The following is a 25,751-nucleotide window of genomic DNA, read 5'->3' as shown; positions in this document are numbered from 1 at the left end:
ATGAGTTAATTAGTAAAACAAGTATGAAGTTTCCACTGTAAAGAATTATTTAATTTTTTGATAATTATCAACAAAGAGAAAGTTTTTCAGATTCAGTCAAGTGATTGAAAGACTTGTAAGCCATTTATTTTCAGCCTGATGCGTAGAACAGTTTTTCATATGCACTGGGTCCTGTACCTGCTCACCTGATTTTGTGCATCATATAGAAACTCCATATAGAGATGATAAATGCTTTATAATATTAAATAAGTGATCTAATTAAATGATCTAATAATATAGGACTGTATCAGCTCTCCTATCATTGAATTCTGATTCTAAGTATAACTTGGAGATATTAAATCCAATTTTAATGGGCATATAGCAAAGTCATTCAAAAAAGATGTGTTGTATATATTCCAGCAACAAAGTCAACAACTATAATAATAAATAGAAAAGCTGCTGCTGGGAGCTTGCTCTGGAGTTTACTTCCCTCTGTCACGGGAAGCTCTTCAAAAGCTATCTGCACTGCTCAGTTCACTTGGAGTTCATTTCCTGCAGTCTGTCTTTGGTAGAGAAGGGAACACTGCCCAACATCCTCCTCATGATTAACCTCCTCATGGTTTGAGAAAATCATCGTTCATTCCAATTTATCTTCAAGCTAAATATACCATATCCTTTACATTTTTGTCTTGACATCATCTCTCTTCCTGTTCTTGATTCATTTTTCTGCTTTCCTCCCAGCCTTAGTACACACTGAATTGTATTGGGACAGTGAGATGCTAATCCTAACAGAGGTCTTTCTTCATCTGTGCTGTGTGTAAATCGGTGCAGAATAGAATTATAGAAACACTTCACATATATTTTCACTGGCATGTACTCAGTAGCAAATACTACGTACCCACTGTCCTATAACTGATGTAGATACTCTTGTGAGTGAAAAGGATGCTTCTCTTGAGAGGATGATTTGTTTAAACACCCAGGGGAGCACGCACACTGCTTTCCTGGGCCCGGTCCCAGTTGGTTGAAGGAGTTCAGGTGTATAAGGCTCACTTTCTTGTGATTATAAGTAAGGTTTTGTTTGAAAAAAGGGTTCTTTGACATCACAAAGCTTGAAAACCACTCAACTAATAAGTTAATAGATACACACTGTGTTTACCGGAGCTCACTTAGGAATGGCAGGAACTAACAGGAACATGCCTAAGAGGATGGTCTAGTGCTTATTGCTCCAGAAAGTCTTCAGCTTTTAAGTCACAGCAATCCAATTATTCTGTGTGCATGAGGATGTGAGAGTTTCACCTCACTGCAGGCTGACCCTTGAGCACTTTCCCCTCTCCTGTCTGCTCCTCCTTGGTGCCCTGACTTTCGGGACTCTTCTGTAACACCCAGGAGTCTCTGTCCCAGGGGGCCACTGTGCAGGGAAGTCTACAAAGCATTTCTTTCTTCTTGCCAGAGCCTGTGCGTGTTCACTCCCCCTGGAATCAAGGAAGGAAAGCCCCGGCTCATCCCTGCAGGCCCCATTGCACAGGGCACTACCACCTCTGCCTACGTGGCCAAGTCTAGGAAGACTCTGCTTGTGGAAGACATCCTCGGGGTATGTGGCTTTTCACTCTCTGTGCTGTTGTCATCTGAAGTGTTTAATTAAGAGAGATGACTTATCATGTTGGTGTTATAATTTAAGCCATTTTATTAAAGCAGGACACAGGCCAGTAAATGAATTTGCAAGTAAACAGATTCTTTGTACTTAGAAACCGTATTTCAATGTATCTGCTAAGAGTTAGATTTGAATAGTTTTTATTTGAACATGTGCCAGTATAGGGAAGCATAAAAATGTCTGTTTATCCTCATGCAGACTAAATGGCAATTGTCTGTGCTTCACATCCTAGCAGGATATACATGAATGAATAGCCATTCCTGTGTGACAGACGACCCCGAATTTCCGTGTTACACAGCAACTGCCTGCTAGTCCCATGATTCTGTGCACCGGGCCCTCCTGCTGATCTGGGGTGTGTTTGGCTGGTTGCTTCTTACACATCTGGCATCAGCTGACCACCACCCAGGAGCTGGCTGGTCTCAGAAGGCCTCAGCTTTCCACATGTGTTTCCCCCACCTCCCCAGTAGGGAGCCTGCATGCTCTTATGGTGGCAGCAGGGGGCCTAGAGAAGAAGTCAGACATGCCAGTGGGTCTTCTGGCCTATGCTCGCATCAAATTTTCTACCCTCCCATTAGCCAGAGCAAACAGCGTGGGCAGGCCCAAGTTCAGTTTTGGAGGGAACTGAGGAAGGGCATGGGTGCAGGGGGCATGACCACACGGAGCCCTCAGAGCAGCCTTGGTCTCCCACAGCATGTGAGTGTCCTGGTAAAGTGTCACTGTGTGAGCCTAGCCTTTAAAAGTGACAACTTATATAAACAATTTTCCAGGTGTAATGCATTTGCTCTGGAAAATTACTGAATTAGACTTATGAAGTCTGGGCTTTAATTGTGGTTCTGCCTCTGATTACCTGTATGACTTGAACAAATCAGGTGACTAGTTTTATTAAAAAAAAAGGAAAGTGGTTAAAAGTAAATGTTGTCTAGTGTGAATATAGACAATGATACTGTGTTATAATTATCACACTTGTTAACATACTAGGTCTTAATTATTCCACCACAAGAAAAGGTGGTTTATGTAATAAGTGCTGACTAAAGGGGGCAGTGGCAGTCGTAGCACAGTATATACATGTGCCAAACCAGCGTATAACCTGGAACCCGCACAGTGTTACATGTCAAGTGTTTCAATCTTAGAAAGGTTAAAAATAGATACTCTATAAGTTGTCATTTGAAAATATTCTATTGTGTATGCAAACTTTCAGAAGATCTGTAAATTTTAAGTACAGATTAGTGCTCTTCTAGGTTTATGGAAAACATCCCGCGGGCAGCGGAAATTGAGCAGATAGAATTGGTGTTTGACACTAATCCATTTGGTCCCTATATTCTTAGGAGAGATTCTGCTAAGCTAGGAAATTATTGAAGTCAAAGAACCAATTCCATTTCTTGTGATAAAAAATTGACAATTGTATGGTTTGAATATTTAATACCAGTTTTGAGGTTTAGTTAAGATAACTATCATTAACATCCACTTTTGTGTTACCCTAATTTTCAGAATAGAAGAGAAACATTTTATATATAATTTGCTTCATATGGTATTTACATTTGGAGCAGTTTCCACTTGTCACATTGTGCTTAAAAGGCCCTTGTAGAAGTTCTGGCACAATAGGAGGTGATGAATAATAGATGTTGGCCACCATAATTATTTTTATTATTGCATGAAATTAATGTATATTGATTAAATCCTGCTCAACAGTTAAATATTGAAGTGGGATTTGCCTTTAGGTGCAGCATTGCTGAAGATAAGCATTTTCTTAATGTTTACAGTGGCCATGTTCATTTGGTTTCTCCTTGAAAAGGTCTGCTTATTGTTGATTACAAATATTAGGCAGTTTCTTATAGAAGTAAGAATCATAGGTCCGTTATTCCATTTCTTTTGCTGAATTGATATCTTCTCCCATTTTGTTTTTCAGGATGAACGATTTCCAAGAGGCACTGGGCTGGAATCAGGGACACGGATCCAGTCTGTCCTCTGTGTGCCCATCGTCACTGCGATCGGCGACCTGGTGGGCATCCTTGAGCTGTACCGGCACTGGGGCAAGGAAGCCTTCTGCCTGCGCCATCAAGAGGTGAGGCTGCTCTGCTAGGTGGACTGTAGCTATACTGGGCCCATTGAAGGTGCTCAGTAATAGTGTTCAGTGAATAAATTAATGAATACTTAAAACCACAATTTGCTTAACAGTGTTTTTATACTAATACTAATGATTTTTAAAACTTTTTTTGTTTTGCTATCATTTAGATAGGGGACTGATTAAATTGGAAATATAGGCATTTTTTAAGTAAGAATTCATTTTAACAGTAAAAATAAAAGTGTGTCATATTGTAAGTCAAATACAGTAGTAGATGACTCTGGGGAGTTTTCACAGTCTGGTAGTTTTTATGTTTTCTTAAAATTGTCATCTCCCTAGAGCGCATCCGGAATAAAGGTCCCAGCATCAAATCCATGTGGAAAACAATGAGTTCTGTCCACTGTTCCCTGAGTTGGAATTGCCTGATTAATACTGAAATCAATACTAGTGATGCCTGGCACACGCAGTATATGCCCCAGTCCCTCAGTGGCCGTCCCCTGCCCTGGATGACACAGCCCTGCTCTGCCACCCTCCCTTCCTACAGCCGTCTGGTCCCTTCAGCAGGGCTGCCTGGCCCCCCGTGTGAGCCCTGTGTGTCCTTGTCCTTCCCATCTCCAGCCCCTCTGCAGCGGCCGCCGATGTGGCCCTCTCACGAGGCCTCCCTGCGCCCTGTGTGCAGGCCTGCTTCCTCTGCAGGGTGCTTTTCTCTAAGCTTGTCACCAGCTGACACACGGTGTACTCACTCTCCTCCCCCTTCTCTGTCCCCACAGTCAGCTGCTCTGTGATCATTGGTGCTCAGTCTCCAGCACCAAGAACAGTGCCTGGCACCTAGTGGGCACCCAGTTAATATTCGCTAAAGGAATAAATAACAGAAGAGTAGAATAGTTTGTAACTTGAGAACTTCTCAACAAAGCTTTAGAAATATTTCATCATTTGAGAGGTCATTGAAGGCCTTTTTAATATTTTTTAATTAAAAAATAATTTTATGTTAAAATCATTGGACTCTAGCTCTCTTAATCTATTTATTTTCCTTTTTATCCAAAATTAAGAGGAACAAGGAAGCATTCAATTCAATTGTAAAGGAAGGGGGAATGTAAAAGAGAAATCTTGCCCATAGTTGGTGCTTTCTTTGGCAAAATATTCAAAAGTGCAGTGACCTCAGAAAATTTTTTATACACTTTTATGCGAGAGTCCTTTGTGAGGGGTGGGGTGCACGTGGTTATTAACAGTCTTTCTTGCTGCTGCTTTAGGTGGCAACAGCAAATCTTGCCTGGGCTTCAGTCGCAATTCATCAGGTGCAGGTGAGTGGGGGTATTCCAGGGGCTTCCTGCAGAGGGGCCTAGAGCTCAGCCTCGGGATGGAGGCAGGTGAAGAAGCAGCCTCAGGCTTTATGTTTGTGTCTTAGAGATTTTATTTCTAAAATTTTTTTTAAAAAAAAATATCTTTATTGATTTCAGAGAGAGGAAAGGAGAGGGAGAGAGAGAGATAGAAACATCAATGATGAGAGAGTCATTGATCAAGCCCGCAACCGGGCATGTGCCCTGACTGGGAATCGAACCCCAGTTGCCTGGATCCTAGGTCAACGCTCAACCGCTGAGCCACACCTGGCCGGGCTCTAAAATTCTTTATCTATTCACTTATATTTACTTACTTTCTCCTTGAAATATCTTGCCAATATTTTGACATATTTATATATAGTTGTCTATCATTTATGCAATAAAGGGTATGTGTCCTATTATGATTTTTGTTTTCTCCTGAAAGCCCGGGAACAATATCCTACTGGCAGTAACACTGATGTTTTTATGACTCCCTTTCCTGAGTAAAAGCATCCTCTACACCAAATGATGCATGAAAAATAAGTCTTAAATCTCACATCCCTATTGCTCTAGAAAATATGCTCTAATTTACAAGCTGCACAGTTTTCCTGGGAACTATACTTTAAAGTTCAGGGACACAGTGGGATACAGTTCTGCTTCGTATCTTCCACTTCTTTTTGTTGCTGTTTTGTTTCTCTAAGTCCACTTCAGCCAGCTAGGGTTAAGGAGGAACCATATGATAGAAACAGAAAAATCCTAAGTGTAGGAAAACAGTCTGAGGAGCAGGACTTCTGGGCTCTGACAGGCGACAATGTGGGCAGAAGATGTGCCCAAGTCAGGTTTTAAGTGCAAAGTGGTTTTGAGGAGCTCTCTGCTGGCTCTGGGACCTGAAGGAGGTTCTAAATTCCTTTGTGCCTGAATTACAGAAGTAAATCCCAAACCCGTAGTGTTTGTGGTGATCAAATGCAGTAATAAATAGGAAGTACTTAGCGCATTTGAGCATTCAAGGAAAAAATGAATTGTAATTGATACTGTTATTATATTGTAGACCAAGTGATTGTGCTGTACCTTTTAAAATAAAATATGGTCAATACTATTGTGGAATTTTTACTTTTAAATAAGCACAAATATCTTATAATGAATAGCCTTTATTTTATGTGGCAGGTATGCAGAGGCCTTGCCAAACAGACTGAACTGAATGACTTTCTACTCGACGTATCAAAGTAAGTGTTCACTTTAGAGATGGCAGCTGTTAGTGACAGGGCCATCACTACAGCCAGTGACTTCACCTTGCAGGCATCAGTGAGAGCTAGAGGTACATTCTCACCTGTGCTCACTCTGCAGGTAAAGAATGGGAGGTGTTTATATGATGATTCTAATTTGCAGCTTGCTGTGTTTTTCTGAATAGACCCACTAGAACCCGTTAAAGACACCAGGTGTTTCTGGGTTTGTGGCAGAAAACTAACAGCAGTAGGGAGGAAATGTTCTAGTTTACTTTTTTCCAAGAGTCCTCTCTGGCATTTTCTACAAATGTCACTCAATTAAAACCTATTGTTAATATTATTATTTTAATTTTCCTGTGTATAGTAGCTCAGATACAGTTTTAGAGAAAATGTCCTATTGCCCCAAAGCTTGACCGGAGAAACTCTGGGCTGGTAGTGAAAGCAGGTCCAGGTACTGAGTGAAACACTGGGTTCACAATGGTTCTGCTTGGCCGGGAAATACCTGTTATCTGACCCACGTACTTACCTTGAAACCTGAAGACTGCTGCAGGTGTGTCAGGGTCACATCCTCTGAGCTCACACAGGAGGAACGTGTCTGCTCGGACCTGCTCCCTCCCAGCATCCATGACTCATAGTCAGAAGTTGCTGCTTTGTGTTCCACTTAATTCTTAAATATAAAATTTAGAGAATTATGAAATTGAAGGAGATCTCTTTTGATCCCCTAATCCAACTATCTTCTTTGAGATAAAATGAAACAATAGCTGTGGGACACATGATGTTTCAAAACACATAGAAAGGGAAGCTGCTCACCTTCCCTTGTTCATGTAATTCAACCTCTTGTAAGTTTTCCAAAGTCCAGTTCTGTCCCTCATGTGACACTTTCAGTTCATTTTGCAGGGAAAATCCACTTCCTTTGCTGTCTTCCTCGCCGTGTATTCCTCAGGGTGCAGGGCTGTGAGCATGTTCTATGCCTTAGAGCATTCAAGCTAAATAATTTGCCTTTAAATGAAAGACATTGTTTACTTACTAAGTGATCTTAATTATGAGCATATTGCTGAATTTACACAAACCTGTGCTGAAAACACACTAGCCACTAGTCCACATTGAGGACACTTCTTTACACACTACACCCTACACTACCTGCCCACGGATTCACCTATTTATCAGGCTTACCTTTTCACATGTATACCAGCTACCTCCAAATATCTACTTGCTGTTCATATTAATGAATATATAGTTTACTGTGTAAAGTCATTAAGCCCTTATCATTATTTGTGTTCTGATGTTTTTTTCTCAAATGAATGGTGTTGCTTTCTCAGTACATTTAAATCACATGTGAACTTTTCAGTGGTAATTTACATTTTAACCATATTAATGAGCTTTAGCAAATTTAAATGTTTTTATTTCAGATCAAAATTATTGCTGATAATACTAAATGCGGTGAACCCAGCTTTATTCCTTCATGGTTTTAGTTAAATGCTACAAACTTCTGGCATCAGTACTTATCAATGAAATAGTGACTTAATGCATCCTCTGAATTAGAGTCCCTTATACTAAAGTTAGTAATGAAGTTTCATTTATCTCTTTAAAATAATATTATTGACTATTCCTCAAGATGACAAAAATCAGACATACAGCTTTATGTTTCTATTACAACGTAGACAAAACTGGGAAGTATAGTCAGAATTTGCCTGCTCTGAGTTCTCTCGGATTGCTCACAGTTTTCTCCTGTTTTCCAGAACATACTTTGATAACATAGTCGCAATAGATTCTCTACTTGAACACATAATGGTAGGTTGCCTTTTGTTTTAAAAATGCTTTTATTTAACCTTAGATTCATGTCTAGTATATGGTGGAACATTTTAATGTATTAGACATACAAACTTTTAAATGGATGAGAAGTGATTAGGGTTGTTGCCTTGATGTTGTTACTTCTGTGTATTTTGGAGGGTTTTTAATAAGGTTTTAGGAAGTGAGCTTGGAAAACATACTTTAAAAACATTTAGTTTCTTTTTATAGTCTTCAAAATACCTTTACATAGAGGCTGTATTGGGAATTCCCAGGAGAGTCTCCTGATGCTGAGGTTCATTCTACTTAGTTTCAGTCCTAATGACTCTTGTCTGCTAATTGACATCAGGAGCCAAAAGCCACACAAAGTGGAGTTTTACCCACATCTCCCTGTGTGGCTGCTTTGTTTGATGCTTTGGTGAGATTCCACTGACGAAGTGGCTTCCAATAGTCCAAGTGACTTGTCTGGGCCCCATAGGTAGCCAGGCCATTCATGCCTGTGGTATGTTTTGATAAATGGCCTTTCTCCTTCCCATTTTCCCGGTCTTTCTCCAAATATAGTCACTCTGTCGAATAAGGAGCTCCCTCGTGTCAGATTTCCTCATGCTGTCTGACCTGCTTCTCTAATTTCAGGGCAGGAGAGTATGGGGTGACATGGTCAGTGTCTAGTGAGACAGGAAGTTGACTGGGTGGTTAGAGTAGCTTTAGGGCTTCTTGCTTTCAGCACATTTCTTTATGTAATTTGTTATAGTGATGGTGTCATTTGGACATGAAAAGAATTCTTCATTGCAAGGTAAAAAGTAACTTGGTTATGACAAAATTCAAGGAATTTGTGAAGAAGTGAAAAGTAGTAAGAAAATATAAAAATATAAATGTATAATATAGACTGACAGAGCTTGTACTAGGAATACAAGAAACACTGACTAGTCCTTATGTTTTTCATGTTTTTAAAAACATCCTCACTGAGATAATTCACAGACCATACTACTCGTCAGTTTCACATGTTCAATTCAGTGGTTTTTAGTAAATCCAGAGATAAGCAACATCACCAGTTACTTTTTGAACATTTTTATTACCTCAGAAACACACTGTGTTTTACCCTTTACCTCCTTATGTCCCACCCCCCTCCACCTCCCGGCCCTAGAAACCACCGCTTTCTTTTTCTATTAGACATCCCACCTGGGAGGGACCGTGTAGCGCGCGGCCTCTGTGGTGCTGGTGCCTTGCGCTTAGTGGGTGTTGCGGAGTCTGCCGGTTGTAGTGTGGGTCAGTACCTTTTCCTTTTTCATAGCCGAGCAGTGTGCTGCTGGGGAGAGCCACAGGCCACGTTTTTATCCATCAGCACTGATAGGCATGTGGGCGGTTTCCACATTTTGGCTAATGTGTAGAATGATGCTTTGAATGTTGGTATACAGTTTTTTGTTTGAATACCTGTTTTCAGTATATACTTAGGAACTGCTGAGTCACGTGGTAATTCTGTGTTCAATTTTCTGAGGAGCAGCCAAAGTGTCTTCCATGGCAGTGGCGCCGTTTTACATTCTTACCAGCAGTGCCCATGGGCTCCAGGTTCCCCGCATCCCCACCAGCAGTGCCCATGGGCTCCAGGTTCCGCACCAGCAGTGCCCATGGGCTCCAGGTTCCCCGCATCCCCACCAGCAGTGCCCATGGGCTCCAGGTTCCGCACCAGCAGTGCCCATGGGCTCCAGGTTCCCCGCATCCCCACCAGCAGTGCCCATGGGCTCCAGGTTCCGCACCAGCAGTGCCCATGGGCTCCAGGTTCCCCGCATCCCCACCAGCAGTGCCCATGGGCTCCAGGTTCCGCACCAGCAGTGCCCATGGGCTCCAGGTTCCCCACATCCCCACCAGCAATGCCCATGGGCTCCAGGTTCCCCACCTTCCCACCAGCACTGGTTATTGTCCAACTTTTGATGCTGCCATCATAGTGGGTGTGAAATGCCTCTCATTGTGGTTTTGATTGGCATTTCTCTGGTGACAGTGACAATGAACACCTTTTCCTGTGCTTATATGATAATACATCTTGTTTTAACTTTAATGTCTTAACCTCAATGGGGTGGTTCAGGTATTTTACCACCTGGTGTAAAATGCTCATTTCCCACCCAGTTAGAGTATAGATTAGCTGAAATTCATACTTATTTCTGATGAAGTTTACCTGTAAATTCTTTGAATTTCTCATCGGCTTACTCTTGTTTTATTGTCTTTAGATATATGCAAAAAACCTGGTGAATGCAGATCGCTGTGCACTCTTCCAGGTGGACCATAAGAACAAGGAGTTGTATTCAGACCTTTTTGATATTGGAGAGGAAAAGGAAGGAAAACCTATCTTCAAGAAGACCAAAGAAATCAGGTACAGCAGGAGGTGGCCTGTCGTGCACTGTGCATGCAGCTGTGCAGCTGTGCTGTTACCCACTGTTCTGTGCCTTCTGCAGGTGCGCTGACAGTGCTTGTCATACTGTGATATCATTCCCACCAGGACCCGCCTCCTGAAGGTAGTACTTCTGGGAATGACATTGCAGTGCCCGCGAAACCGCCTAGGAAGCTTTAGCGTCACTCCTGGAAATGCCGTCTTCCGGAGGCGGTCCTTTTGGAAATCATGTTGGAAAAACTTACTAGTGCTCCCAGGTAGGTAAAGGTGCACCAACCTGGATGGAGTCTGCAGGTTTTCCTATGTCTAGGAGCAGGGCATACTTAAACAATCAGGTGCCCACTCTGCCCCAGCCAGTGGGGTGTCTCAACGTCCAGACCAGGGTGGGAATTCACCTGCTATATTTCATGACTTCAGCACATTATTCTATAACTGGGCAGTCATCTAATCAATCAGTTAACACACTTCTGCTGGGTCTTGAAACTAGAGCTGCGTTTGTTCTGTAAGTGGCAGCTTTTGTCACTTAAATTAATAGAATAGGATTTGTGTGGCCGGTGGTGTTTCCACCCTGTCACAGTCAGAACACCTGCAAGGAGCACTGTCACAAACTTTTAAGAATCAAGCTTAACATTAAAAACATGAATTTTTTTATACATTTGCATTTTTAAGAACTTTGCTTTGTATGCCTTGTTGAACCACTTTCCACATGATACTCTGAGGTGCTTCGGTTGTCACAGCCCAGTGAGGCAGTGTCCCTATCCACCAAGAACTTCTGTTCCTTTGCGCCGTCTCCCCAACGAGGGACCTAACCAGGTGGGAAGGGGACAGCATGCACCTCACCACTGTCCCCCCACCGGCAGTGCTGTTCCAGGTCCTAGGGCGATAGGTTCTGTATCTACAATTGCAGGAGTCTGGCTTGCAGGCACTGTTCAGTTTTTTTAATTGTTATAGTTGGTGGTTTTTAGATCTGTCAGTCAGTCAGTGAGCCTAGATATAGTCACTTAGGTGAAGTCCTTTCTCTTGTGGAAGGCTCTGGTGTCCCTCACAGTGCTGAGAGGTCTCATCTGGAGCCCATGTTCACAACACTGGTAACTGTGAGGGGCACGTGGTTGCCTGTAGCTCTGGCAGCCGACTGGGGATCCAGCTGTTTATGTGGGGTAGCCACCTGGAATAGGAATAAAGTGACAGACCACCCCCAGACCAAGGCATCCAGCACAAATCCTGCAGTGGATCCTGACTCTGCTCACAGTGTCAGATCTGTCGTGGTCACGCTGTTCACAGCCCAGGAAAGCTAGGGTAGAAATGACCGTGTGTTTTATGCAGCGCTGGGCTCACTTTCTAGTGCTTTTAGTGTTGGTGTCCATTCTCTTTTGCATTTTGTTTAGTGCAGATCCCTGGGGTGGAGCTTTATTTCAATAATGATCATCTTCTATAATATTGAAAATGTAATGATATGAAAGTTATCTTTCAGCTATGGAAAGATGACAATACTGTGGATTGCAGACATCTATGTTAACTAAATTTCAAAATGAGTGTATGGCTGATGATAATATTGCAGTCAGAAGACTATGCATGAGAGAATGTATTTATAATAGGAAATGTGGATGTTAAATATAAAAAATATTTAAGTATATTTATATAATGCCTATGTTTTGACTATTTTAAATTTAACAAATTAGAGAAGTAAAATTAGTAGAAATTTTAAATTATTATTTTTATACAGTGCTGTGTTGTAAATGCCTTAAAATTCCAGTCGTGTGTCATATCTCAAGATCGGACCTAACTTGCGATTTTGGCTCTATGTGTGGTAGAAAGTACATTGCTGTAGATTGTGTTCTTGTTTTACTTGTACCATTAATATTTTAGAAATTTTAGCAAATTACTGGACTCATATGAGCCTCAGTTCACACCACAGTGAGAATGACTCAAAAAATGTATGTTGAAGCATGCTGTAAATTATAAGGTACTTTGCCAACATAAAGCATTGTCATTCGTCAGTGAGGAGAGTGCTAATTGATTTTTCAATTTCAATTTGTGATTCAGTGTAAGTTCATGTATTTTGAACTGTATCTTAAATTGAGGTCTCAAGTGATTACTGCACAGTGTTTTTCTGCTTTGCCTTTGCATATTTTATAATAATAAGATGATTTAGGGTATGTAAATATGAAGTTAATTCAAGCATTTAAAATACAGCAGTGCGTTTCCATTCAATATTTGGTGGTAGTAAACTGTTTCAAAGTATGTTACGGCACCTGTATTTTAATGAGCATGTGACTCTCTTTTATCTGTGCAGATTTTCCATTGAGAAAGGAATTGCTGGCCAAGTAGCAAGAACGGGGGAGGTACTGAACATTCCAGATGCCTACGCAGACCCACGCTTTAACAGGTACAGGTAGTTCATGGCTCCCTTAGCTGCTGCCTTCCTGTCCCACTTGGCTGAGACCACCGTGCAGCCCAGTCCTCCTGTCCTAGCTCAGTGCCCTTCCCCTCCGTGCTCTGGGAGCTGTCTTTGCAGCGACTCTGTTATCAGGAGTCAGTGTTTTCAGACATTTACACAATAATGGACACCAAATCATTAGTGATACCCAGCTAGAGGAGTTTAAGATATTATGAAAGCAACTGAAAAGCTAAAGTTTAAATTTATGAAGCTACTTTTTTTTTTTTTTCATTATAGTGCCATCATTTTGTCCTGAGCACAGTCTAAAGGGCTTATAACACACAGTGATGAAAGTGCCCACTTGTGAATCACTGTTCTGTCATTTATTAGCTTGAGGGTGACCTGGAGTAAGTTACTTAATGTCTGAGCCTCAGTTCCCTCATCTTTAAATTGGATACAATAATGCTTATTTTGTAGTTTTGTTTTTAAGATTAGAGAAAATACTTACGGACATCTGTCATCTTTTCCTGACATATAGAGTAGGAACTGAAAGCATGCTTTTATCAGATTTGAAGTTGGATTAGGAGAGCTTAGAAAGATTTTGATTTGTGTTTCTTTGGAGAATGAGAAACCAAATTATATAAATGTAATTTTAATATATGTGTAGAAATTGAGTCTTAAGATTGATGCTATGAATATTAGGGAGTAATAGTTCAGATATTTTGACCAGAGTGTTCAGTTAAATCAAACTTTCAGTTTATTTTAAGAGACACTTAAATAAAATAATAATAGGAAGTTCTACCAGATATTTGATTGTCAAATATGCCCAACTCGTATATAAGCACAGATACACCCTAGTAACATGTTTTATCAATAGTGTGCTGAAAATAATAGTGTATGCTGAAAAATAATAGAGAATATTCAGAAAACCTGTTGTTTTTTAAAAAAACAAATGCTATTTTAGTGCTTAAATACTGAAAGTACTTATATATCCTTTTATAAAACCTTCATATAAAAATATGTAGGTCAAGTATTAAGAACATGAAAAGATGAGTGACAGATTGTAAGAAAGTATTTATGAAACATGTCTGACAAAATACTTGTATCCAGAATATATAAACAACTCTTCCAACATAATAATAAGTTAACTCAGTTTAATAAATAGAGCACAGATTTTAACAGACATTTCACAACAGAAGATATGTGAATGGCCGTTAAACACAGGATGAGATGTGTGACGTGAGGGATGTGAACTTAAATGACAGTGAGACCCACTATACACCAGCTTGAATAGTTAAGATTTTTGAAGACTGACATTAGCAAGGGTTGGCAGGGATATGGGGAACTGGGAATCCCATGCTTTGCTGATGGGATGTGTAATGGTACCACCACTTGGGAAAGCAGTTTTGTAGTTTCTTATAAAGTTAAGTAAACACTGATTGCTCAGTCAGCTGCCACTCCTAGGTATCTCTCCAGGAAAAATGTTAACATCTGTCAGCACAAAGATGTGTGTGCAGGTCTTCAGAGCAGCATTTTCACAGTTGCCACAAGCTGACTGTTACCCAGCAGTAGTGTCCATTAATGTGAATGGACAAGTAATAGGTGACATCCATACCACAGAGTCCCATTCAGAGTCAAAGGGCTGGGCCCCGATACACCACAGCAGCGTGCTGTGTCTCAGGAACATTGGCCTCTGTGGGAGAAGCAGGCACACAGACTCCCATCCACTAGCTGCCTTTAGTTACACGCTGCCTCTGTGGAGCAGAGCCTTACTTTCAACACGTATTTCCTCTAAGTCAGAGTCAGCAAAGCTTTTCTACTGAGAATCAGGTAGTAGTACTTTTGGCTGAATAGGCCACAGCGTCTCTGTTGTAGGCTGCTGGCGGTTTGTTAAGGGTGGTGCGGTTTATTCCACGAGAGCTCTGTTTACACACAGGAGGGGTGGTTCGGACCCTGCTCTGAACTCCCACTTCTGCTTGCTGAGCAAGTTACATCTTTTATGAATGTAACTGAGTTCAAAGGAACATGACCTCTTACCACATTTATTCTGTTTTCCCCTGAATCGACAGTTTGTGTTTTCTTAGTAATGCTGGGTACTTACCTGTACAGAAGCTGAAGGCCCCCTGGATACTGCTCTGAAAAGCTGTTGAAAACAAAAGAACAAACTGGTTAGAATATTTTTGAAAAGGTTTTAAAAACACTTTCAAATGCCACATGGTCCTCGAATTCAGAAGCTAACAGTTCTGTTATAGGTGTTTGTAATAGAAACATGTAAATTGCAAAGCTGAGCTGAGGTTTATGATAGAGTAAGTAGTTTATCTTCTGTTGATCTTTGTTTCCTTGTGTTGTTGCTGGCTCCTCCGCTCCGCAGGGAAGTGGACCTGTACACAGGCTACACCACCCGGAACATCCTGTGCATGCCCATTGTGAGCCGGGGCAGCGTGATCGGCGTGGTACAAATGGTCAACAAGATCAGCGGCAGTGCCTTCTCCAAGACAGATGAGAACAACTTCAAGATGTTCGCAGTCTTCTGCGCGCTGGCCTTGCACTGCGCCAATGTAAGTGGTGCTTCTAAGCTCCTTCCTTACTCTCAGCAGCAGCTTTAAACCTTTCAAGTAACGTAGCGTAAGGGTGTTTTTTCCATTTCAGTTTGATTCATAAACTAAAAACAGTGATTCCTGGTGGCTCATATTTTAGAAAAAGCCTTAAAATGCTTTGGAAGAAAAAAAATCTAATATTTTTTATTTATTTAAAGGTGTGAATTTGTTTTTAAAAAACAAAGTTAAATAAAGGTAAAATGTTCAGGCATCAGGTTCCTGTTTCACAATGTCTGCTGACAGGCACAGGAAGCGTTTTAGGAACCCTCACTGTGTGTCACTTGTGCCGCCCGCATCTGCGAGTCTTATGTGGAAGGAGCGAGGGCTCGTGGGGAACAGCAGCCAGAAGAGGCTCTTCCTGAAGAAGCCAGGGAGCTCTCCGCTGGGCTCCCAGCTGTCCTTCAGAGCTTCCCTCGGAGCCCTCACGCAGCCCTGCTTGCTCACCAGCACTGGAAGGAGCGTCCATTTGCCCTGTGGAGTCTCAGTTCAGGATAGTTGAACTGACCATCTTCCTAAACTTTTTCATATTCTAAATGAGTTGGACATTTACTATGCTCTGAGCTCTGTGATGCCTTTCCTGACATTACTGGGATTTCGAAGTTAGGGAACATTTTATTAACCTTTTTATAAAGCTCAATCAGTAGAAGTGGGAGTTACTGCCTTAAGAAGTTGCTTTTTTGGAAACAGAACCAAGTTCCTCAGGATTAACCACAGAACTCACAGGAACAGCTAACGTTAGAACTAGGAACAAAATGGCAAAAAGGAACATTTCAGGGCCTGGAGAAAACTCTGCAGCTCCATTAGTGCTGTTCCCGAGAGCACCCGGCTTCCTCTGTAGCACCAGGCACCCTCTCCTGGGGACACTGGTGGTTACTGGGCTCATTAGAAAGAGTCTGTATCTCTCATAAGAAAATACTGACAGCTTGTATTTGTGTAGCTTACAGGCTACAGTGGGTGTCATTCCCAGTGTGTCCTGAACATTTATTTCATTTATAAATGAAGTCAGTGGACTCTAAGTGCTGTGGCAGCTGGATACCCATACAGCCCATTAAAATAATGGCCTGGCCAGCTTCTCAGTGGGTAGAGCATCATTGGGCTGTGGACTGAAGGGCTCTGGGTTCGATTCCGGCCAAGGGCACATACCTTGGTTGCAGGCTCAATCCCCGGCCCAGGTCAGGGTGCCTGTGGGAGGCAGCCAGTCGATGTATCTCTCTCAGATCGATGTTTCTCTCCTTTCCTCTCCCTCCCTCCTCCTCCCACCCCCTTCCTTTCTCCCTCTCTCCCCCTCCCCTCTCCCTCCCTTTCTCCCTCCTCCCCTCCCCCTCTCCCCTTCCCCCTCTCTCCTCCTCTCTCCCTCCCCCTTCCTCCCTCCCTCCCTCTCTCCATCCCCCTTTTTCCCTCCCTTTCTCCATCCCCCTCCTTCTCTCCCTCCCCCTCTCCCTCCTCCTCTCTCCCTCCCTCTCCCTTCCTCCTTCCTCCTCTCCCCCTCCCCCTCTCCCATTCCCCCTCTCTCTCTCCCTCTCTCCTCTCTCCCTCCCCCCTCTCGCCCTCTCGCCCTCCCTCTCTCCATCCCCCTCCTTCTCTCCCTCCCTCTCTCTCCCCCTCCCCCTCTCCCTCCCTCCCTTTCTCTCCCTCCTCCTCCCTTCCCCCTCCCTCTCCCTTCCTTTCTCCCTCTCTCCCCCTCCCCTCTCCCTCCCTTTCTCTCTCCCCCTCCCTCCCCCCCTCCCACTCTCTCTGAGAAGCAATGGAAAAAATATCCTCAGGTGAGGATTAATAAAAAAAGCAAAAAACCCAAAACAGTGACCAGCTCTATGACTGGAAAATCTGTCCATCATTCTTTCTTTCTCTGAACATGTGTTTCTGTTGCCCCTTAACAGTTTATTCTAATACACGTGGTCTTTCCTCGGTTCCTGTCTGCTTTCTACTCTCTTCTCCTTATAAGAACTAGTTACATCGGATGAGGGCCCCCCGTCGACCTCGTTTTACCTTTCTTACCTCTTTAAAGACTCTGTCTATTCAACATCTGAATTTTGGGAACACCTTCAGCCCCCCACAGGTACTAGGTACTTTACTTGATCTGCAGGCCTCCCTAGCCTCCATGCATCTGGAGCGGTTCCTACTCTGTCTTGCGTGGCTGGGTGTTTTTGAAGCACATAGGCCAGTTATCTGAGGAGGGTACTTAATTTGGTTTGTCTGGTGTGTCCTCTTGCTTGCTTTGAGCTTATGATTTTGACAGGACTATCACAGATGGTATGTTCTCTGAACCCCTGCAGGCAGGCACCTCCCATTCCTGGTGATGGCAACACCCATTGGTTGAGGTCTCTGCACTGGAGCGTCCTCCCTTGTCTCACTGTTTCAGAAGAGAGTTTACACAGAAGCCTCTGTGTGTCTCTCTCTCTCTGTTTCTCTGCATGTTGGCAGCTCCAGTCTAACCACAGACCCCTCCCAGCGACTCATTCCCAGATCAGGAACCTTGCTCTTTGACACGGAGAAGCCTGGGTCCCAGGATTAGCACCACTTGTGTTCCTCGTTGTCCCTCTTACGTTTAAAGGGCCATGAGAATTGCTTCCTCATGAGGAGGTGGAAGCAGGGAGAGCTGTATTGTGGTAGTTTCTCTGAAATTGACATCCAGTAAGCTAAGATGCCTAAAAGTGCTGATAGTCACATCACCAAAATTATTTTTAGTCATCTGTTAGCTGAAAACTTATTTAGGTTGGTTCACAAAGCTTCAGAAAACATGACTAGACCTCATCAACACCAATATTTTAAATTGCCCCTTTGTGTTATATTAGGGCAGTTTTAGAAAGGAGTTATTTTGAAATGGGAGGTGGAGAAGACTCATTTTTAGTTAAGAGTATGTGTGAAAGTTCAGGAGGTAGAAATGGAAGCTCCTAAAATGTACCCTGTTCCGACATATCCCTTGAAGAATGATTGATTGTGCATTTTCAAGAAAATGCCATTTAAACACTGCTGAGTTAACCTGGCCATTCTCAGAGGGGATGGCCCAGGGCTTTAGAGCCCTTCTGATCCACTGGTTGTTGCAGCATGAAAGCCGGGTTCGATCATGATTGAGTGATTACACCAAAGTAAATCCCAAACTAAACAAAAACAGCACTGCTTCTGCGAAGTCATGACATAGTTAATAGACGTTCTCTTTTTACATTGATTATTTTAGGTAAGTTATTTTAGGGTAAAATTATTGGAATTTTTATAAACATACTGGAAACAACTTCAGTTTTTCTGAACACTAGGAAACTATTTCCACTCTCCAACAGGGACAGGTGGTGTATGTGCCACCTGTCAAGCCAGGTTGTCCCCAGGCTAGCCAGCTCTGGATGGGACGCTCTCCTGCCCTGGTTTTTGTAGACCCAGGGGCCGTTGCCTTGAAGGTGCATGTTGAAATCCATACAATGCAGCCTCAGCTCTCAGAGTTCCTTACCATTTCATTTTTACTACAGTATTTATTCTCCTTGATGCTTAGAAATCACATTGTTTTCAAGAGTTTCTCCCACTGAAAAACGGAGTAACTGCCTTCTTGTCCTGCCTTCCCCACCTCCCTTCCCTGGCTTCAGTCTGAGGAAGACTGGGTCCTGGGTTTGTCAAGGCTACTCCAATTCAGAAAAAGACCACATCCCATCTTCTTTAGAGTAGTCCTTGCTTTGTTGATGAGTCAGCATCCTCCTAAATACAAAGATGCAGCTCCCTGCTTTACATCTGTCTCAGTAAGATGGCAGCTGGTCCTTACTGCAGGATCCCCAGAGCCTTCCTCGGTGAAACATGGTTCAGAGAGCACTGGGGTGGAGTTCAGGACCTGAGCTCCCATCCTCATTGCAGCTTACGTGAAGTTTTCTCCTGAACAAGTTCGCTTTGCTTGGTTTGAGCACTTTCCCCCCAGCATCCTGTGACGATGAGGAAGACCTCCTTTAATGAGCATCGTCCCAAGCAGTTAGTCCCATCTGCAGACTATTGCCTTTCCTTCAAATTCTTCTTCTTTGTGGAGAATGTACATCAGTATTTATGAAGATCGTAAGTGTGAAAAGCCTTTTAACTGCTGGCTGTCTTCCAGTCAGAGTAAGTGTTGGTCCTGGGAAACTCAAATATTCCTGCTCCTTAACACAGCATCATGTCCTTGATAAGAGCATGTTTCCTCCATGGAAATTGTTTCTGGTCCTGATTAGGATCATGTCACTTTATTATTGCTCGCGCCATGGTCTGGTCTGATTAAGAGGCCTGTCCAAAAGGCCAGGCACGTGGGCTAGATCAGCACTCACTGAGTCTATTCTCTTTTGTTTATCTGTAGTTCTATTAGGTTTTACCCCTTTTATTGGATTAAAGGGCCAGCTTTCTGAACGACATCTCTATTTTACTTTTAATACATAATTGTTGGCACTATCAATGGAAGGATAACTATTAAAAAAGACTGAAAGTCTTTTAAAACTAAAACAGCCCATTAACTTACTCCTGCGTATTACAGTCTTAAGGAACAACTTAGGTGTGAGTGCAAGAGCCAGCAGGACAGTAATACCTGCTGTGGTTTGTGCCTGAAAGAGAAGTCCTTAAGAGCAGGTTAGCCCTATACACTGTGGGTCAGAAGACATTGAACCTCAATAGAATGTGGACAAAATCATTGTTAGGGTGAAACTAATTGGCTACGGACAGATTTAATAAATGGTTCAACTTTAATCATTCCTGAATTCCTCACCCAAGTATCGAGTACCTTTTCAGGGCCAGGTGGTGAGTACAAGGTGACCATTCTGAACACTGCCCTCATTGATCTGACACTCGCTCCAGGATAGGTGTGGTCCTGGACATTTCACATCTAAAAACTCATTTAGCCTCACAGAAGTGCTGAGTGAGGTTCTTATGATTTCCATTGATATAAGAAAATATGGACACATGAAGCTCAAGTAACTTGCCCAAGGTCACACAGCAAATAACATTAACCTTGAACAAAATAACTGCTTTTCCAAATAAACTAATGTCAGGAAGAGAGCACTCTGAAGATAGATGTTTGCACGTTGTTTCATTGTGTCGAGCCTGTTAGATAATACAGGGTGGGCAAAAGTAGGTGTGCAGTTGTTCATACTGAAAATAATACAAAAATTAATCACTAATAATACAAGAATAGACTCTCTTTCACGTACCCACAACTATAAACCTACATTTGCCCACCCCTTTATGTAAAGATTCAGCTGATCTGTTTTCAGGATTAACTGATTGACATTAGTAAAAATAGAAATGTTTCTGAATTTCAACCAAACAATTAGCAGTTAGGGAACAAAGTTATAAGTGGATGTCTAAGAACAAGCAGGACTACTGTTCCATTTGGATCTACCCACTTTCTTTGGATCTACCCACTTTCTGGCACTACCTTCTCGAATGCTATAACTGAAAGTCAGACTATTGAAATAAATTAAACTGAGCCAGACATTGATGTCACCATCTCACAGAGTATTAAAGAAAAAGCTTGACAACTGATAACATACATTAATTACATGTTTTTATTTTAACATGTATAATTGTTTAATAAGAACAAAAGGTCTTGTTCAGTAAGATACAAAAACATATACTTTTAAAAATTTCTCTTTTAGTTTGTGTTTTATAACATAAACTATATACTAGCACAGTGCGTGTGCACCTAATTGCTAAAGGAGTGTACATTTATGCATCTCCAAAATTCTTCACTAACCAAGGACTTCATAGTCATTGATTGTAGAGACTCCCTGGACTGGCGGACTTTGAGATTACCAAGAATTAAGCTCAATATTTTAAAAGGAGACAGAGAGAAAATATCTTAACTCTAGGCTCACTTAGTCTCTGTCTATATCCATTCAGGCTGCTATGACAGACTACCAAAACAGACTGAGTGGCTGATAAACCACAAACAGATTTTCATTTCCTATAGCTGGGAGTCCAAGAATCTCTTCCCGGCCTGGAGAGAGTGGTGAAAAGACACATTACAGGATTGCTCAGTCTTTTAAAACAGTTAGCAATCTCACTTTTATCTTTAGTGTCACCTGTGTAGGCATCTCCAGTGCTGGTGGAAGTGGTAGAGATAGGAATAGCAGTTAATGGGTGGTAAAGGTAGTTTCCATTGCATTTCTGATTCATTTATACCAGATCCTGAACTTTAACGACATACCGTTTTCTTTATGGGGTCTGCCCCCAGATGTACCACAGGATTCGGCACTCAGAGTGCATCTACCGGGTGACCATGGAGAAGCTGTCCTACCACAGCATCTGCACGGCTGAGGAGTGGCAGGGCCTCATGCGCTTCAGCCTGCCCGGGCGCCTCTGCAAGGAGATCGAGCTGTGAGTGCTCACCTGCGCCGTTTCCTCAGGGACAGACTTGATCGAACTTGAAGGGAAATGGGTTATAGAATTATAGTTGCAAATACCAATCATATGCGGTTTCACGCTGCCATTTTCCCTCCCCAGGTGATTCCACATCTTATGCTACAACTTGTCCAGATCTCATTATTTTTTAAAAAAATGAACACAATTTTGAAATGAGTTAACCTAAATGTTAGCATCCTAATTATTTTTTGTACACTTTACACTATATAATATTTAAATAGCATTTAATATCAAATATCTAAAAGTCTTCTGTATAAATTTAAATTTACAAATTAAGTTTGAGAAGTTAATAATAATTAATTCAACTTTCACACTGTTTTCCAGTCCTATGCTGTACATGCTAATATATGCTAATATATGTAATTACTGGTGGTAGAACCACTGATAATTTGTATACCCATTATCAATACAAGCTAACACTATTTAACTACATAGACAATTTTCAGAAGTGACCCAGAGCTGATAATTGCCGTATAATAAGGAAGATAGTGGTGTTAAATTAATTAAACAAGGAGGCCATAAGTCTGAGGTCACCTCACTGCCCTGGTGGCCTAGGTGGGAAATGGAAACACTGAGGACAGCCCGTCCCAAAGAGCTCTCGGCTTCACCTGCAGCCAGTCAGTGAGCTCCTCTCTCGGCTGCCCCTTCTCTGTGTCTCTCCGGGCTCCTGGGTGCAGCCTTCCCAACCACGTCGGGTTGGCGCTGCCAGATTGAATTAATGTTCACTCAAATCAATTCTTAAAATGTTAAATATGCCTTAGTCTATCTTTCAGTGGTATGTATAGTATAAATTGTATTATAATAAGAAATACATATATTTGGTCTTTTAGCTATTTCCTGGCAGGAGTTCTTAAAACCCTTGTGATATGGGAGACGGGGTGCCTTTCCTTATTTGTAATAAAACTCTTTCAACTCTACAAGGGTTTGTGTCGATGAAAGACTCTTAGGGGAAGGAGTCTGGTTTTCAGGAACAAGCCATGTGATAGAACTTCTGGGGGGCAACAGGAAGTAGGGCTGAGGTGTAATCATCAAAGCCCAGTGACTTAGTCAGCCGTGCCTGGGGAGTGAAGCCTCCGGAAACCCTGAACAGGGTCGGAGAGCTGTCCAGTGGTGTAGCGTCAAAGTCCTGGGAAGGCCCTGGGGAGCCTAGAGCAACATGAAGCTCTGTGCCCCTGCCCACAGAACCTGCCCACACACCTCTTCCACTTGGCTCTTTCTGACTTGTATCCTGTATAATAAACCCGAAATGGTGAGTGAAGCTTTTCCGAGTTCTGTGAGCTGCTGTAGTGCATCGTCAAACCTCTGCTGTGTAGCTGGTGGGCCAGAAATCTGGGTGGCTGGGCTGCAGTTGTGATCTAAAGTGAGGTCAGGCTTTAGGGCTGAGCACTTAGCCTGTGGGGTCTGTGCCAATTCCAGGTGGTGTCAGGATTGACCTGGATTGTAGAGCATCAAGTGGTGTCTGCAGAGGACTGGAGAACTGCTATGTGGAAACTCACACCTTTGGTGTCAGAAATACTGTGACTAGAGGACAGTGGTTTCTTTTAATATTATACCATTACCACTCTTTTATTCAGGTTACATGTTAGTAACTAAATTAGCAAGTGAAAAATGGGTTATAATTTTGGATGCTTATATTTGTGAAGTTTTTCTCTGGATTTAAATAGGAGAAAATGATTTTCAACTCTGTAAAATTGTGGTAATTTTTTACAATTTCCCCCTTTACCTATAAGCTGTGTGATGTGTGTATTATTCATAATATAGTTTAACCACCACATTTTTTTTTTTTTTTTACATATTGTTTAACAGAAAATTAAGCAAATAGTGATTTAAGTTCCTAAAGGAATGTGAGGAATTTCCTCTGGGAACCTTTAAATACAACAGAGATGTGACTGAAAAGGCAGGGAGAGAGATGGCTGAACTCCCCGTTTTTCAGTTTCTCAATAGACAAAAAGTTACATTGCTTTCTTTACTTGTTATGTGTATATTGATTATATTTAGGAATAAACTGAGCCTTCCTTTCATTTCATTTCATTTCAGATTCCACTTTGACATTGGTCCTTTCGAAAACATGTGGCCTGGGATTTTTGTCTATATGATTCATCGTTCCTGTGGGACATCCTGGTATGAATGACCTAAAACTTCCTTTTCAAACTATTGAGTGAAATGGCCTCTTCCTCCCCCTCCCCATATGGCCTGCCACTTTCTTGTTTGGGTATTAAAATATGCCATATGTTGCCCGGCTGGGCGTGGCTCAGAGGTTGAGCGTCAACCTAGGATCCAGGCGATTGGGGTTCGATTCCCGGTCAGGGCACATGCCTGGATTGCGGGCTGCAGCCGATCAATGACACTCCCATTGATGTTTTTTTCTCTCTCTCTCTCTCCCTCTCTCCTTTCCTCTCTCTGAAATCAATAAAGATATTTTAAAATAAAAAAATAAAATATGCCATATATAAATGATTTTTTCTAAGTATTTAAAGTTAAGAAGGCTAATACCCTTGTTGGACAAAGCTACAGACCTTTCGTGTTTACCTGAGCGGCTGTGAGCTCTCTGGCTGTATGGCTGTTCCCACTCACAACCACGCACCTGACCAGGTGATCATTAAAGGGTAGGCCGAATGAACTTGGTGACTGTTTAACTGAAAGAGATAGAGGTTATCACTCCACATAATTGCATACTATTTTGAAGTGTGTTTGGGAATATATGCATACATTTTGCATCAGCTTTCAACTTACATTATAGATCAGTCAGAGTAGGTGTGAAAGAAACAAGTCTTATAATCCACAGTCTAGAATTTCATCAGTAATGTAGTGGTGACCCTGCTTTCATTGCCCATCTTTCCTTCTCACTGTGGCCTGTCCTAGAGGAACAATTTTCTTCTCCTGTCTTCTCCCTTAGTCCCTGGTGGCTGGTGGAGGCTCTCAGTTTCCCCAGAACTACTGAAGCCTGCATTTTCTCTTATACCTACTACTCTTTTAAAAGGATGCACACAGGGTGACTAACTCTAGCTAATTTTTAGATATCAACTGAAGGTTTGACCATTTGGAACTCTTAAAATGACATGCCTTATACTTTAAGGATGTGAACATTTTCAGTGGAGAAAATACAAGTTACATATTTCTAGACATTTTTTGAACTCTCATTTCTTTGATATTCGAAAGAGCCCTGTTTAGTGTTGATGTGCTTTTGTTTTCAGCTGCCTTAAAATCCATTGAGAAAGTTGATAAGCCGTTAAATAAGTATAAATACATGATACTAATATAAAATATGATAACCATATTGTATAATGAAAATGTCATTTCTGTCACGTACTGTGTTGGGATAGAGTCATTTGCACTAGTAATTTGAGTACCATATCATTTGGATTCATTTGAAAAGATAATCACTCGTCTAGAAACATGTGGTACACGTTTGTAGTTTGCGAATCTGAACATGCTTTTTGGGAACTAATAGTTCAGAATACTCTGCATCAGATGGTATTATGTTGTCTGTGAGCTCTGTGGGATGTAGGAAATGCCCGCCAGGTGAGGAGGAGGATGGGAGTGAGTGATGGGGAACCGCAGGCCCTCCTGGTCCCTGCTCCCTGGTGGGCCAGTTGGTAATTGGAACAGAAGCTATTAGAGAGCCTCCTCCCTGAACTGGCCAGAGAGTCAGAGGGAAGCAGCGAGTGAGGCTCCAGTGCCCCTGGAGGTCATGTGGGTGCCAGGCTGTGGTACATGCTGTGCGGACATGTGTGCCCAAACCAGAGGCCTCTTAGTGTGTATTGACTGCCGGTTTCTGTCACAATTTCTTTCCACACAGCTTTGAGCTTGAAAAGTTGTGTCGTTTTATCATGTCCGTGAAGAAGAACTACCGGCGGGTCCCATACCACAACTGGAAGCACGCGGTGACCGTGGCGCACTGCATGTACGCCATCCTGCAGAACAACCGCGGGCTCTTCACTGACCTGGAGGTGCGTGCGCTTGCGCCTGGGTTCTCATGCGAGTAGCCTGAGTGGATTTCATGCTCTGGCTGGAGCAA

General features: G+C 42.3%; 1 protein-coding gene across 2 annotated transcripts in view; it reads left to right on the top strand.

The window, feature by feature from the left end:
* PDE10A (phosphodiesterase 10A) overlaps nucleotides 1-25,751 on the top strand; it is a 168,119-nt gene that overhangs the window by 118,775 nt on the left and 23,593 nt on the right. For both annotated transcript variants that reach the window (XM_087817742.1, XM_087817741.1), the window contains exons 6-16: nucleotides 1,430-1,570; nucleotides 3,537-3,692; nucleotides 4,943-4,993; nucleotides 6,173-6,231; nucleotides 7,971-8,022; nucleotides 10,242-10,384; nucleotides 12,696-12,788; nucleotides 15,151-15,337; nucleotides 21,546-21,688; nucleotides 23,771-23,854; nucleotides 25,533-25,683. In XM_087817742.1, coding sequence (XP_087673868.1) covers nucleotides 1,430-1,570; nucleotides 3,537-3,692; nucleotides 4,943-4,993; nucleotides 6,173-6,231; nucleotides 7,971-8,022; nucleotides 10,242-10,384; nucleotides 12,696-12,788; nucleotides 15,151-15,337; nucleotides 21,546-21,688; nucleotides 23,771-23,854; nucleotides 25,533-25,683 — 1,260 coding nt within the window. The remainder of the gene's footprint in view (nucleotides 1-1,429; nucleotides 1,571-3,536; nucleotides 3,693-4,942; nucleotides 4,994-6,172; nucleotides 6,232-7,970; nucleotides 8,023-10,241; nucleotides 10,385-12,695; nucleotides 12,789-15,150; nucleotides 15,338-21,545; nucleotides 21,689-23,770; nucleotides 23,855-25,532; nucleotides 25,684-25,751) is intronic.

The sequence above is a fragment of the Miniopterus natalensis genome, chromosome 5 (genome assembly GCF_054644295.1).
Source record: "Miniopterus natalensis isolate mMinNat1 chromosome 5, mMinNat1.hap1, whole genome shotgun sequence".
Lineage (NCBI taxonomy): Eukaryota > Metazoa > Chordata > Mammalia > Chiroptera > Miniopteridae > Miniopterus > Miniopterus natalensis.
This window is presented reverse-complemented; position numbering and strand designations above follow the sequence as displayed.